General features: G+C 37.2%; 1 protein-coding gene across 1 annotated transcript; it reads right to left on the bottom strand.

Annotated features, from left to right (window-relative positions):
• Nucleotides 1–9,233: 9,233 nt before the first annotated feature.
• On the bottom strand, nucleotides 9,234–14,474 carry LOC307147412 (putative protein FRMPD2-like; the record flags this gene model as incomplete). The annotated part of the gene is made up of 3 exons (XM_079852145.1): nucleotides 14,376–14,474; nucleotides 10,593–10,779; nucleotides 9,234–9,466 (listed from the first exon to the last, which is right to left on the bottom strand). Exons 1-3 carry the CDS (start codon nucleotides 14,409–14,411, stop codon nucleotides 9,234–9,236), a joined length of 456 nt encoding a protein of 151 aa, XP_079708271.1. The 5' UTR covers nucleotides 14,412–14,474.
• Between the last annotated feature and the right edge of the window lie 725 nt (nucleotides 14,475–15,199).

Genomic DNA, 15,199 nt, shown 5'->3' on the forward strand with positions numbered 1-15,199 from the left:
CTGTAGGATGAAGTTGCGTTCTTTTAACAAGTGGTTTAATCATAGCCAGCTTAAAGGTTTTTGGGACGTATCCTAGAGACAAAGATGAATTGATGATATTAAGAAGAGGATCTATGACTTCTGGAAGCATCTCTTTCAGTAGCTTAGTCGGTATAGGGTCTAACATACATGTTGTCGGTTTAGATGATTTACTGAGTTTAATCGAATTCTTCCTCTCCTATAGCAATAAATGAATCGAATTTTTCCTTGGGGAGACTACAATGCACTCCCTGATGCGATACTGTAGTAGACGGTTACATAGTTATAATTTTGTCCCTGATATTATCAATCTTATAAGTGAAGAAGTTCATAAAGTCATTACTGCTGTGTTGCTTGGAAATTTCTGGGCTCGAAGCTTTCTGTGCAACTGTGTCTGAAGCTTTCTTTTTCGTTAGTTTAGCCACTGTTTCAAATAAATACCTAGGGTTTTGTTTATTTTCTTCTAATAGGGTTGAAAAATAAGCAGATCTAGCAGCTTTTAAGGCCTCTCTGTATGCAATCGAGCTCTCCTTCCATGAAATGCGAAATACCTCTAGTTTTGTTTTCTTCCAGCTACGCTCCATTTTTCTGGCTGCTCTCTTAAGTGCCTGAGTGTGCTCGTTGTACCATGGCGTTGGACTATTTTCTTTAATCTTCTTTAAGCGCAAAGGAGCAACTGTGTCTAAAGTGCTGGAAAAGAGAGAGTTAAAAGTTTCTGTCGCAATATCGAGTGATGCTGAGATGATGAAACTGATTAGGAAGATTATTAATAAAGCAATCTTTAGTGGCAGAAGTGATAGCTCTAACATATTTGTAACACGGAGTCGGCTTTGCAGCCTTGGCTAAAGTTTACACGAGACTAGATAATGATCTGAGATGTCATCGCTCTGCTGCAGAGTTTCAATGGCATCAACATTGATTCCGTGTGATAATATTAGATTCTAGAGTATGATTACGACAATGAGTAGATCCTGACACATTGTCTAACTCCAATAAAGTTAAGAATGACTTTAAATGCCAATCCCAATTAATCTTTTTCGTTATCTACATGTATATTAAAATCACCAACAATTATGACTTTGGGCCCTATCTTGCACCCAGCGCAATTGACTTTGTACACCGACGCATGTATCATTCCTATTTTGCACCCGCGCAAAGCGTGCTTTTCCCTCCACAGAAGCACGTCGCTAAACTAGGGAATGAATTTGCGCTCCCTGGGCGGTTCAGCGCAAAAAAGGAGGCGTGTTCCGGCGCAAACGTTCCTTCATGCTATTTTGCAGGTTTAGAAAACAATTGCGCCACTAACCAGGAAAAAATAGTTTAAAGTCAGTGGCGCGTTGCGCATGTTATTCATGTGCTATTTTAAGGGCGCATGCTTGGCCATAATCAATGTAGCGTGTGCACAACGCGCACTTTGATTCTCTAATCTACACAGAAGCAGCAGTTTTCATTTTTGCAAATCATACATTATTACGATAGATAGATAGATAGATAGATAGATAGATAGATAGATAGATAGACAGACAGACAGTTTATTATAAAAGCATACATCTAGCTTACACATTTACCCAAATTATCATACGCCTGTTTAACCGAAGTTAATTTGGGTGGGTTTCTCCATCCCCAACGTCCCTGACGAGAACGTCAGTCTCCTCGGCTGTGAACCGCTCCTGGCGTGCGTCTGGCAAATCCGCCGTTATAATAGGAATCCGCCATGGAATATGCGCGCCTGCTCTTAAAGGGAATGTGAGATGTCGCTCTGATTGGTTTATTTCACGTTACGCCCAAACCACACCTATGAATAATGAAGCTACTTCAGACCAACCCCTTTTAGATTTGCGGCAGGCGCAAGAGGCATTTATCCCGCCGGGAAAATAGCAACAGCGCCCAAGACCCGCCCACAAAGTTACTTGCGCTTTGCGCTTGACACTTGCGTTTCAGATCGTGAAAATAGGGCCCATAATCTGCAACCAGTACTAACTCTGATAGAAAGTCAGCAAATTCTTTGATAAAGTCTGTATGGTGCCCTGGTGGCCTGTATACAGTAGCCAGCACAAATCTCAAACGTGATTTATCATTTACACTATATATTGCAATATTAAGCACCAACACTTCAAAAGAATTATATTTGAAACTAGACTTCTTAGTAATTCTAAAAATATGACTATAAATTACAGCAACACCTCCCCCTTTGCCTTTCAGACGAGGTTCATGATTATAACAGTAATCTTGCGGGGTGGACTCATTTAACCCCCTGAGGTCGGCTATCGCGCCGGCGCGATAGGCTCGTTTTTTTCCGTATGAGTGCAAAAAAATAATAAAATAAAAATATTAATTTTTATCTTATATGCTTGTGTTGTACATCAATCTATCCTGTTAAGTGTGTATTATTTTTGTGTACACTCACAATAAAAACAAAGTGTTGTGCTTTTCGCCAAATAAAGAAAAATAAACGTGATGCGAGTTCTGCCTTCTATCTTTCAGTGTAGTCCAATCTGAAACGCGTCCGAAAATGAACAATAACTCAGCGAATACTCAGTCAAACAGGCAAACAGACATACAGGCATGAAGCTTGAATTCTCTTCTCTTAAATGAAGTAATTTATATAAAAAACAAATATTCTCATCTTGTGAAATCTGTATTAAAAGAGAGCGATTCCAGTCGACCTCATTACAACTGATTCAAATGTAATGTGACTCCGCCTACGGAGAGCGCGCGCTATTCAAACGCAAATGAATGAGGCAATCCGCGCAATCCTGTGAACGCCCCCATATCAGCTCGAGAAACACAAGTTTATTCAGATCATTACTTGTTTACACCGTCTCGCAGCGCTGTGAGGAATAACAATAATGAAAAAAGTACCTCAGAAGTGCGGGTATATCGAGGAGCGAGCTGAGGAATACTGTAAGTTTTTTTTTTTCTTCTCACGTGAATCGGGTTTCTGTTTTTGATGAATGAACGGCAGAGATGCGCGCTGTTTACCACAGCTCGCAAAAAGACAGTTTAAAGAAGATTAAAGAAAATAGTCCAACGCCGTGGTACACCGAGCACACTCAGGCACTTAAGAGAGCAGCCAGAAAAATGGAGCGTAGCTGGAAGAAAACAAAACAAGAGGTATTTTGCATTTCATGGAAAAGAGAGCTCGATTGCATACAGAGAGGCCTTAAAAGCTGCTAGATCTGCTTATTTTTCAACCCTATTAGAAGAAAATAAACAAAACCCTAGGTATTTATTTGAAACAGTGGCTAAACTAACGAAAAAGAAAGCTTCGAACCCAGAAATTTCCAAGCAACACAGCAGTAATGACTTCTTCACTTATAAGATTGATAATATCAGGTACAAAATTATAACTATGCAACCGTCTACTACAGTATCGCATCAGGGAGTGCATTGTAGTCTCCCCAAGGAAAAATCTGATTCATTTATTGCTATAGGAGAGGAAGAATTCCCTAAACTCATTAAATCATCTAAACCGACAACATGTATGTTAGACCCTATACCGACTAAGCTACTGAAAGAGATGCTTCCAGAGGTCATAGATCCTCTTCTTAATATCATCAATTCATCTTTGTCTCTAGGATACGTACCAAAAACCTTTAAGCTGGCTATAATTAAACCACTTGTTAAAAGAATGCAACTTGATCCTACAGAATTAGTCAATTACAGACCGATCTCGAATCTACCCTTTCTGTCAAAGATACTGGAAAAGGCAGTATCCTCACAACTATGTTTCTTTTTAGAAAGAAATGATATCTGCAAGGATTTTCAGTCAGGATTTAGACCGTACCATAGTACTGAGACTGCTCTCATTAGAGTCACAAATTATTTGCTCTTTATCATCCGATCGTGGTTGTATCTCTCTATTAGTGTTACTCGATCTTAGTGCTGCATTTGACACTATTGACCACAACATTCTTTTAAATAGACTCGAAAATGATGTTGCCATTAGTGGAATTGCATTAGCATGGTTTAAATCATACTTATCTGACCTTTATCAGTTTGTAGCAGAGATGTCTCATCGATCACAAGTTCAGTATGGCGTACCACAAAGCTCAGTACTAGGACCACTGCTGTTCACACTGTACACGCTACCATTAGGAGATATCATTAGGAAGCATGGCATTAGTTTTCACTGTTATGCCGATGATACTCAGCTCTATATTTCTTCACGCCCTGACGAAACTTATCAGTTCACAAAATTAACGGAATGCATAGCTGATATAACAAACTGGATGACTAGTAATTTCCTACAACTTAATTCTGAAAAAACAGAGATTCTAATTATTGGAGAAAAAACTTCCTCACGTAATAATCTAGAATACTGTCTGACACTTGATGGCTGCTCTGTCAAGTCTTCGTCGTCGTATAGGAACCTGGGTGTGCTCTTTGATACCAGTCTTTCATTTGAAAGTCACGTGTCTAGTATCTGTAAAACCGCATTCTTCCATCTTAAAAATATATCTAAATTACGTCATGTGCTCTCATTGACAAATGCGGAACAATTAGTTCATGAGTTCATGACCTCAAGGCTAGATTATTGTAATGCTCTACTGGGTGGTTGCCCTGCACGCTTAATAAACAAACTACAGCTGGTCCGAAACGCAGCAGCTCGAGTTCTTACCAGAACCAGGAAGTATGACCATATTAGCCCTGTTCTGTCAACACTGCATTGGCTCCCTATTAAACATTGTACACATTTTAAAATATTGCTGATTACTTACAAAGCACTAAATGGTTTAGCTCCGCAGTACTTGTCTGTACAGGTGCTCCTGTCTGCCTCGTTGCTTCTGCTACTGTTGCGTTGGTGTGCGTCTGAAAGCTTTGTATATCTTTCTGTTTTGCATTATTTACTATCATTCCTGGTTGTTCATACTGCTATCGAGTCTATCAAACAACTTAGGTGAGTAAGATCAGTCACCAAACACGGTAAGTCATGTCATCTTCTCCTCTTATTGTTACTTGCACCTCATGCAACATGTTTAGCATTTCCTTCTCTGTCTGCACAGGATTTACATGTGATAAATGCAGGGAGATTGTAAAGCTGACGGGGAAGATTCCATAACTAAAGACACGCATCCAAGCTTTAATCGAGGTTAATTGTAAGAGTGCAAGGGCTTAAGATACTGCTTTGGATGCGACTAGCTTAGTGACCTCTTTACATTGTTCGGTTCCGGCTGAAGTAGAGCCCATGCAGCAGGGCAATTGGGTGACGGTGAGACGCTGTAGTCCCAGGACAAAACACCACTCTTCCGTTCCGATTACAACTTCAAATAGATTCTCCCCTCTCAGTGAAACACCCACTGAGAATCCTGTTGAATGTGCCCTAGTTATTGGCCATTCTATTACACAGAACGTGAAAATAGAGACACCAGCCACCATAGTCACATGTTTGCCTGGAGCCAGAGCGCCTGACATTAAAGCAAATTTAAAAGTGCTGGCTAATGCTAATCGTAAATTCTCTAAGATTATTATTCACGTCGGCACAAATGATGTTCGACTCCGCCAGTTGGAGATCAACAAAATTAATGTTAAAGAGGTGTGTGAACTCGCAAGTACGATGTTAGGCACTGTAATTTGCTCTGGCCCCCTTCCTGTTCGCAGGAGTGATGAGATAGTTAGTAGATTATGTTCACTCAATGGCTGGTTGTCTAAGTGGTGTCCGCAAAATAATATAGAATTCATAGACAATTGGAAAAGTTTTTGGGGCAGACCTGACCTGTTGAAAAGAGATGGTATTCATTCCCCCTGGGATGGTGATGCTCTTCTCTCTAGTAATTTGGCACATTGTCTTACAGATAAAACATGACAATCTGGGGCTCGGGTCAGGAAGCAGACAGACTGGCTAAACCGACCGTCTGCTAGCTGTCTCACGTCACCAAGGTCAGATAAATTCCATCACACAGAGCCTCTTTCACCTAGATATCAGCATATAGAGACTGTGTCTGTTCCCCGAATTAGGACATACAAAAAACTTCCAAACCCATCTAAGGGTAAAAATTTAATTGGATGTTCAACAAATAAAAAACAGATATAATACAAATGAGCAAATGATAAAGCTTGGGTTGCTGAATATTATATCCCTTACTTCAAAAGCACTTATTGTTAATGATATGATTACAGACTATAATCTAGATGTGCTGTGTTTGACAGAAACCTGGCTAAAACCAGACGATTACATTACTTTAACCCTCTGGGGTCTAAGGTGTTTTTGGGGTCCTTGAGATGTTCTGACATGCCCTGACATTTTTGCTTTTTTCAGTTGCTTATAAACATATTAATGGCAAAAAAAAAATTACACACTATTTAGCACAAACAGGGCTACCATGAAATGTGAGCAACAAGAATGTACATGTCTGCATTTTTGAGAGAATAATGTTTATGCATGGTTATTGAAAAAACTAAAAACTAAAGTTTCTGAAATAAGGCCATAAAACACATTCTAAATATGTGCCAATAAGACTTTTGTCTAAAAGATGTCATTGCCTAGTGTTTTTTCTTCAAAATGAAGTGAAAATCACCCTGCCTTATCATTCACATAACACGATACATTGATTTGAATTTTGCAAAGCACTTTCTGTTTGGAAAGGCCATATGCGGAGTGGGCGTCAACGGTCATGTATATGTAGTGGTTCACACCTGAGGAGACAATGGGGCCTGCATACTTAATTAGCCATTCATTCAGGTGAGTCACTGAGCCACAAGAATGCAAGAGCAACAGTTGGAAGCATCTCAATTCTTTTTTATTTTTCCACATATTGGGCTTGCAATTTGGCCTATAATATCCAAGGAAAACATGTCTAGTAATTGTGCAGTTAATTCTCATACTGTATTTTCAGTTTTGGAATATTTTTCCTCTCCCCAAATTTGTCAATAATAAAACACAATAAAAGTTATTTAAAGAAAAGGCTTATATTTACCTTTTAATAGTTTGTTTACATCTACCTTGTAAATATATATTTTTATTAAAAAGGTTACAATTACAACAATTCAAGTGTAATCTTTCTTTGTAAAAACTAAAGTATACATTTTATCATACATATTTCAAAGTTAAGGATTTGATTGATTATTTGATAACTTTATTTTTGACAAAACATATTATATTTAACATAAGCAAATATTGGCAAACTTATTTGAAAGCTTATTTGAGGTGGCAGATATTTTACATTAAAAATGTATAATCTATCCAAAACTAATCAACGAAATGTTGTCTTTCATATGTCTGTAATATAGGTCTTTCATTTTTATTATAAGAAATATAAATGTTAATTTGCAAATACAAATACAAATACATTTTATTTCAACATATTTTAGTCGATATTTACGGAGTGTAGCAATACAGTTTGCTAAAACCGAAACATTCATACACAAACAGAAACGCCTGACTGTAACGTTGTTTTTATGAAATATTAGGGCATATAAATGTTAATTTTCAGTTTAAAACGTTGCTTATACAAATAGCCTACATTTTATTTCAACATATTTCTGTCGATTTTTACTCAACTCAGTAGGCTACGGCAATACAGTTTGCTAAAACATCATCATTCATTCACACAGGAACGCAATTTAAATTTAAATTGAATGAGTTTATGGCGGCTTTTGACAGACAAAATCTGAGCTTTCTCACATATGGTTTCCCATTCATCATCAATGAATGAGCACTCCAGGTCTTTTTCCCATTTAGATTTAACATTGCAGAGATTACCAGCCATCAACTGGGACAGCTTACCATAAATAAATGATATAAGACCTTTAGGGTCTTTTTTATCAGATAAGATGTCCTCCAGGGGGGAAAGGGAGAGGTTAGATAGGCGACCACCTTGCTGAGTCTGAATGTAGTGTCTAACTTGTAGATATTTGAAGAAAAATTTAGAGGGGAGGCAAAATTTCTGTTGTAGCTGCTCGAAAGACATGAGTGTATCCCCATCGTAAAGTTCTTCGAAAGTTTGTTACCATTGTTTGGTTATGGCATCTTTAAGAGCTGAGGGTAGGAAAAGATTATAATAAAAGGCAGTGGATCTGAACAAAGTTTGTTTGCATTTCATCTTTTTCCTGAGGTCTGTACAAATTTTACAAGTACCAACGATCAGAGGATTAGAAGTCAATTTCTTTAAGCAATTCAAATTTAATGTGTCCTTGCTGAATAAAAGTATGAGTTTCTTTTAAGAAAATAAATCTTACCTCAAACTGTTTCAACATTGATAAATAATCAGAAATGTTTCTTGAGCATCAAATCATCATAATAAATATACAGGGTTCCCACACCTTGGTTAACTTCAAATTCAAGGACCTTTCAAGGACTTTCCAGGTCCAATACCCTCAAATTCAAGGACTTAATGTGGGGACACATTTCAAGTGAGAGCAAGGTTACATCATGTTACCTTGTAGGACACATTGTTACAGTTTTTATGAGCCAAACACAAATATGCTTTTTCATTACAGAGATCTGATATTCTATTAGTCGTATTTCTGTTTTGCATAAAACTGAAGAATATTCAGTACATCCTACACTGTATTTTAAAATGATCTAATATTAACTTTTGCATGGATTTTTTTAAAAAGAGCTTAGTCTCATGTAACCAGCCTATTTTCCACTTAACGTAACGCGTAAATGTGCGTAACTAACGTAAATCAAGCAAGCTAGTATGCATAGGCCACGAAGTGTTGGTGAAATAACACATTAGTGGAATAATACAGATTTTTTTTCCAGAAAACTTCTTGCACAAAATAAATTCAAGCACTTTCAATGACCTGTATCTATGTATGTTTATTTTCAAAAACTTTCCAGGGCCTTGACTTTTTTTCCTTTTTCCAGATTCACAAACTTTCAAGGATTTCAAGGAGCCGTAAGAACCCTGATTATAATGATTTCCGAAGGATCATGTGACACTGAAGACTGGAGTAATGATGCTGAAAATTCAGCTTTTCATCACAGGAATAAATGACATTTTAACATTTATTACAATAGAAAAAGTTCTTTAAAGTTCTATTATAATAAGATTATAAAACTTCTTTATTATAAACTTTTAAAAAAAAAACATTAAAATTTATTTCATATTTAAAATTTGATTCCAAACTTTTGACCTGTAGAGTGAGAGAGAGTGTGTGTGTGTGTGTGTGTGTGTGTGTGTGTGTGTGTGTGTGTGTGTGTGTGTGTGTGTGTGTGTGTCTATATAATTATCACTAAACATAAAAAATTCCCATCATGTCTGTAATGGTTAAAGACAAGCTCTGGTTACCTGATAGGACAAGCCCTTCAGCGGCTGCCCGTTAATCGACAGAATGACGTCTCCCTCCTGAATCTGGCCACTTTCCTCTGCAGGCTGACCTGGGAACAGCGTTCTGATCCGCACGATGGAGCCACAGTCGAGGGACGTGTCCAGCTCTGAGATGAAGAAGCTGAAGCCCAGACCGTTCAGGGTCTTCTTAAGTTTCACCTCCTGAATGTTCTCTGGGGACGGAATTAGACACATTTAAGCCAGCCTTGTGGAGGTGACGTCACTTTACCTGTGTTTGTGTAATCCTGAAGCGCGGTGGACAGGGCATCTGTGTGTTTAAGCGAATACAATCCTTAAGACATTTCAAGGTTTCTCAATGATTCCAAGATTTTAACTCTTTCCCCGCCATTGACGGCTTTCCATGTTTTCACTGTTATACGATAGGGGGCGCTATCACACATCTTCTGAAAGAGAACAGAATCTCAGGATCAAAACAGTCGAAGAAAAGCAGAAACAAGCGATATCATATGTAATCATATGCATATGTAAAATAACCCGCTCATCAACATTTAACAGCATATAAATCAAAACTGCCTGTTACTGAATGAACTGTCGACCCAGGACGAGTGACAGGACTGTGAAGCTTTGAGTGTGTTGATGGACTTGATCTACTCCATCTGTGTTCTGATCATCATCCAGACGTAGTCTTTGACAAAAACGTGATTTTCTCAGCTTTTTGCTCAATGTTGCTTTTTTTAATGAAACTAAGCCTCATTCAAGTGTTGATAACGAAAGGAATCCATTAAGCTAGAATAAAAAAGAAGAAAAAAGTTTTTTTAACACTGGCGGGGAAAGAGTAAAAACTGTTATGAAACAGATAGATTATCCTATTGTGACGTATATCTGAGTGAAACGGCTTTTTGAAACAACAACAAATGTAGGGCGGGGCTTGAATTGGATGGTTGTGGTTTTCTATTGGTGGATCTCATGTGAGTGACAGGTTGCCCCGCCCACGTCATCAGAGAAGAGAAGAGATGCTGCAAGAGGGAGTGTTTTCTGATTACATATTATAAAGGTACATTCATTTTAATGTGCATGTATTAATCATTTATGATAAATCCTGCAATATTTCGTACAAATATAAGAATTGTCAATTGAATTGAATGGGCTCAGAGATTAAGGTTAACAAATCTTTCTGGTGATATTCAATATTGTAAGATGGTTTAAAAGGGTGATTTCTTTTTAAACACATGATGTGGTAAGTAGTCGTTGTTGCACTGCAAAAGCAGCACAGAATCTGAATCACTGTATTTACTATACACCATTAAAGTGGTGCATTTACATGCATCTTTTGATTACCGTCCGACACAAAGCTGTAGTCTCTGGGCTTGACGCCGAAGGGTCTGGTCATGGTGATGGCAGGACAGCTGTTCCTCATCCCTGTGGGATTCAGTGATCGGACGGCGAGTGTGTCCCGTAACACAGGGTTTATAGGGCCTCGCCTCATCACAGAGCCTCCGTCCCGCTCCAGCACCAGACTCACCACCTGCGCGCACACACACACACACACACACACACACACACACACACACAAATCTATTATCACTAATATCAGTTCAGCTGAAGGTCAGGCTACAAAAACCATCATAAAACCAGTCCATATGATTTGTGTATCCTAAGCTTTCTGAAGCCATGCAATAGCCTTTATTCTGTGAAAATCTTCAGTTTTTGGTCTTTTTTTTGTCACCATTCATAAACTGTATGAGAATAAGCTGCATAAATATTCTTCAATGTTTTACATACAAAAATAGCACATAGTATATAGGTTTGAAAAAATAAAAGTTTATAGTCTTTCATGTTTTGTATCATATTTGATAAATAATAATAATAATAATAATAATTCATTTTATTTGTGGGCGCCTTTCAGGACACTCAAGGACACCTTACAATAATAAAATACATGATCAAACCAGAGGAAAAACAACAACACAATAAACAGTAAATACATAAAATCAATAGCCTACCCACTCACATTACCAAAATCAATCAGGATAGGCTAATCTAAAAAAATGAGTTTTAAGACGTGATTTAAAAGTTGAGAGACTAAGACTATTGCGTATATCTTGTGGTAAAGTATTCCAAATCGCCGGAGCTATACAACTAAAAGCTCGACTTCCCATCGTAGTCAAACGCACAGATGGTACTACAAGAGTCACAGAAGCAGAAGACCTGAGGGATCGAGTAGGTAAATACACATGCAGAAGTTCACTCAGATATGAAGGTGCTAGATCATGAAGAGCCTTATAAGTAAAAAGCAAAATCTTGAATTGGATACGGTATTTGATCGGAAGCCAGTGAAGATGCTCCAATACCGGAGTTATATGCTCAGTCAAAGGTGTTCGTGTAATGATCCGAGCTGCTGAGTTATGAACCATCTGAAGTTTGTGAATGAGTTTCTGTGAGACACCACTGAGCAGAGAGTTGCAATAGTCAATTCGAGAAGTAACTAATGCATGCACCAGAACAGCAGTACTATTAACAGAAAGGGATGGCCGGAGACGATTAATATTTCGCAGATGATAATAAGCTGACCTTGTAATATTATTAACATGTGCCTCATAGGACAGAGTACTGTCGAGGACGACACCCAGACTCTTGACCTGAGAAGAAGGAAAGATAACAGAATTGTCGATAGCAAGTGAGAAACTTTCACAATTACGCAGTTTTGCTTTAGTGCCTACTAATAAAATTTCAGTCTTTGCGCTATTAACCTTGAGAAAATTGCATGTAAACCATGATTTGATTTCAGAAAGACAAAGCAACAGAGAGGAAGATGGAAATATCGAACTAGGCTTTGAAGATATATAGAGCTGGGTGTCGTCAGCGTAGCAATGAAAATTTATATTAAATTTACGAAAAATCTGTCCTAGAGGCAATAAATATATGATAAACAGAAGAGGGCCCAAAACTGATCCTTGAGGTACACCGCTGGTTATCTCAGATATCCGTGATTTAAATTGTTTTATCTGAACAAACTGAGTCCGACCAGATAGATATGATCTAAACCAATCATGGGTTGTACCGGTGATCCCAATAGAAATCAACCTTTCCAGTAAGATGCTATGTGAGATAGTGTCAAAGATACTATCTCCTTGATACATCATGCAGTCATACAGTGGATCATACAGTATGATAAAGTAAGAAATTTTGCTCGAGGAGAAAAAAGGGTGCCAAAAAGAACAAAAATATGCAATTTGGTGCATTTATTAATATACAGGTGCTGGTCATAAAATTAGAATATCATCAAAAAGTTGATTTATTTCAAGAATTCAACTTAACAGGTGAAACTAATATATTATATAGACTCATTACATGCAAAGTGAGATATTTCAAGCCTTTATTTGTTATAATTTTGATGATTATGGCTTACAGCTTATGAAACCCACAAAATCTAAATCCCAGAAAATTAGAATATTACATGAAATCACACAGTAATTACAGTGATACCATGGTCATTGAACCAGGTTTTGGTTCTTCTGGCAGTGTGGGCAAGTGCAAATCCTGCTGGAAAATGAAGTCAGCATCTCCATAAAGCTTGTCTGCTGAAGGAAGCATGAAGTGCTCTGGAAATGTCCTGGTAGACGGCTGCGTTGACTCTGGATTTAATAAAGCACAGTGGACCAAAGTCCTCTTTTCTGATGAGAGCAAATTTTGCATCTCATTTGGAAACCAAGGTCCCAGAGTCTGGAGGAAGAATGGAGAGGCACACAATCCAAGATGCTTGAAGTCCAGTGTGAAGTTTCCACAGTCTGTGTTGGTTTGGGGAGCCATGTCATCGGCTGGTGTTGGTCCACTGTGCTGTCCACTCAACGCAGCCGTATACCAGGACATTTCCAGAGCACTTCATGCTTCCTTCAGCAGACAAGCTTTATGGAGATGCTGACTTCATTCTCCAGCAGGATTTGCACCTGCCCACACTGCCAAAAGAACCAAAACCTGCTTCAATGACCATGGTATCACTGTGTAATTACTGTGTGATTTCATGTAATATTCAAATTTTCTGGGATTTTGATTTCGTGGGTTTCATAAGCTGTAAGCCATAATCATCAAAATTATAACAAATAAAGGCTTGAAATATCTCACTTTGCATGTAATGAGTCTATATACTATATTAGTTTCACCTGTTAAGTTGAATTCTTGAAATAAATCAACTTTTTGATGATATTCTAATTTTATGACCAGCACCTGTATATGACCAAAAAGATTAAATCCTGATAGCTTGTCAATGAGATATTTAACCGCATATCAGATTACTTCAATAAAATGCATATATATCATCAGACTCATCACTATATATATATATATATATATAGGCTATATATATATATATATATATATATATATATATATATATATATATATATATATGCAAATAATGTTGTAAGATGATATTTAAATACTTGATTTAAATGATTTATGATCAAAGCTCTGTAGTTTAAAAACATATAATGCAATGCAATGATGATTGAAAGTTGAACAAATAAACCTTCCTCAAAAGCCTGATGATCATATTTGGGACATTTTAACAAGATTAAATAAATAAATAAATAAATAAGAAAATGTATGTATAATCAAGTAATCCAGTAAGTGTTCATCTTGCAATATACAAGACAATATTAAAGTTATTCTTACATTTACTTCAATAAAGATTTCACAGCAAAAAGACAAGTGAACCACGAGCTGAAGGTGGACGTTTTAACAATGATTTAAAAATGCATTTTACTTGCTAATAAAAGTTTGAAATATCAACCAGATGACAGAAGGCATGTAGACGATTGTGTGAAAGTTTTGATCATGTCGAAAATTTACTGATGTGTTTACTGAGTGAATTCCTAGAAGGAAGCAGTGATTACAACTGATAGAGATCATGTCGAAGGGTTTACTTACTTCCTAGAAGGAAGCTATGCCGCCCATTGATTAGATGCGAGACTCCGGTTCCCTTTACAGATGTTTATTAACACCGCAGAACTAAAAGTTCAGGTAGACAAAATAAAAGACAACATCAAATATTGCAATCATTACATAAATAGCACGGCTTAGCACAGTAGCTAATGCTAATACAGAAAACAGAGTAATACTGACCACTTTAGCCTGCTTCTCAACCAACGGCAGAGTCATTTCCCAGAAGCAATGGCAGTAAGAACAGTAACATCCACATGTACCTGTCTGGATTCGGCCATCTTGTTCGGCCACTCCGCCAGGTACCAGACTCTTGATGTAAATCCCTCCGTAATGGAGACCTGTGTTCACTCCTCCCTGTGGATTCAGACACACAGTCATACATTTGAACTTCTTTTGCTTGTGAAAATAAGTGTGCTTGATTGTATTAAATGTGAACTTTTTACTGTGCTTGTAGATAATATAATATTAATACAGCAAAAGGCCACTTGAGGGTACACTTTCATGCCTAGATTTCTTTACACACTTTTAGAAGTCACTTTGTAGAAATGTAAAATCTACATTGAAATAATTATTTTAATATTTTTTTTGTCATGCTATAAAGTACACTTATTTTGATGTGCTGACTAAACGCACATATAAAGGCTTGATTACAATTTTAACTGTAGTGTCTTCATCGTTACAAATGTGTAATAAATGTAAATAAATTACATACAATTTTCAATAGAATTGGCATTAAAGTATATTTTAGTTTATCATGAATGATTGTCACTGTTCGTCAGTACACTTTAGCCATATTTCAAATACTTTAAGAGTAATTATAAAATTACATGTAAAGATTTACATGTCCTACTGGGTCACTTCAACTCATTGCATTTAATATTCATTTAAACTATAATACATTTGGTAACACTTTAATTTACAGTTCCATATGTTACATGTACTTATCATAGTAATAACAGTAAATTATGCATAATTACATGTCAGTAACCCTCAACCAAACCCTA

Source organism: Squalius cephalus, assembly GCF_949319135.1.
Source record: "Squalius cephalus genome assembly, chromosome: 19".
NCBI classification, from domain to species: domain Eukaryota; kingdom Metazoa; phylum Chordata; class Actinopteri; order Cypriniformes; family Leuciscidae; genus Squalius; species Squalius cephalus.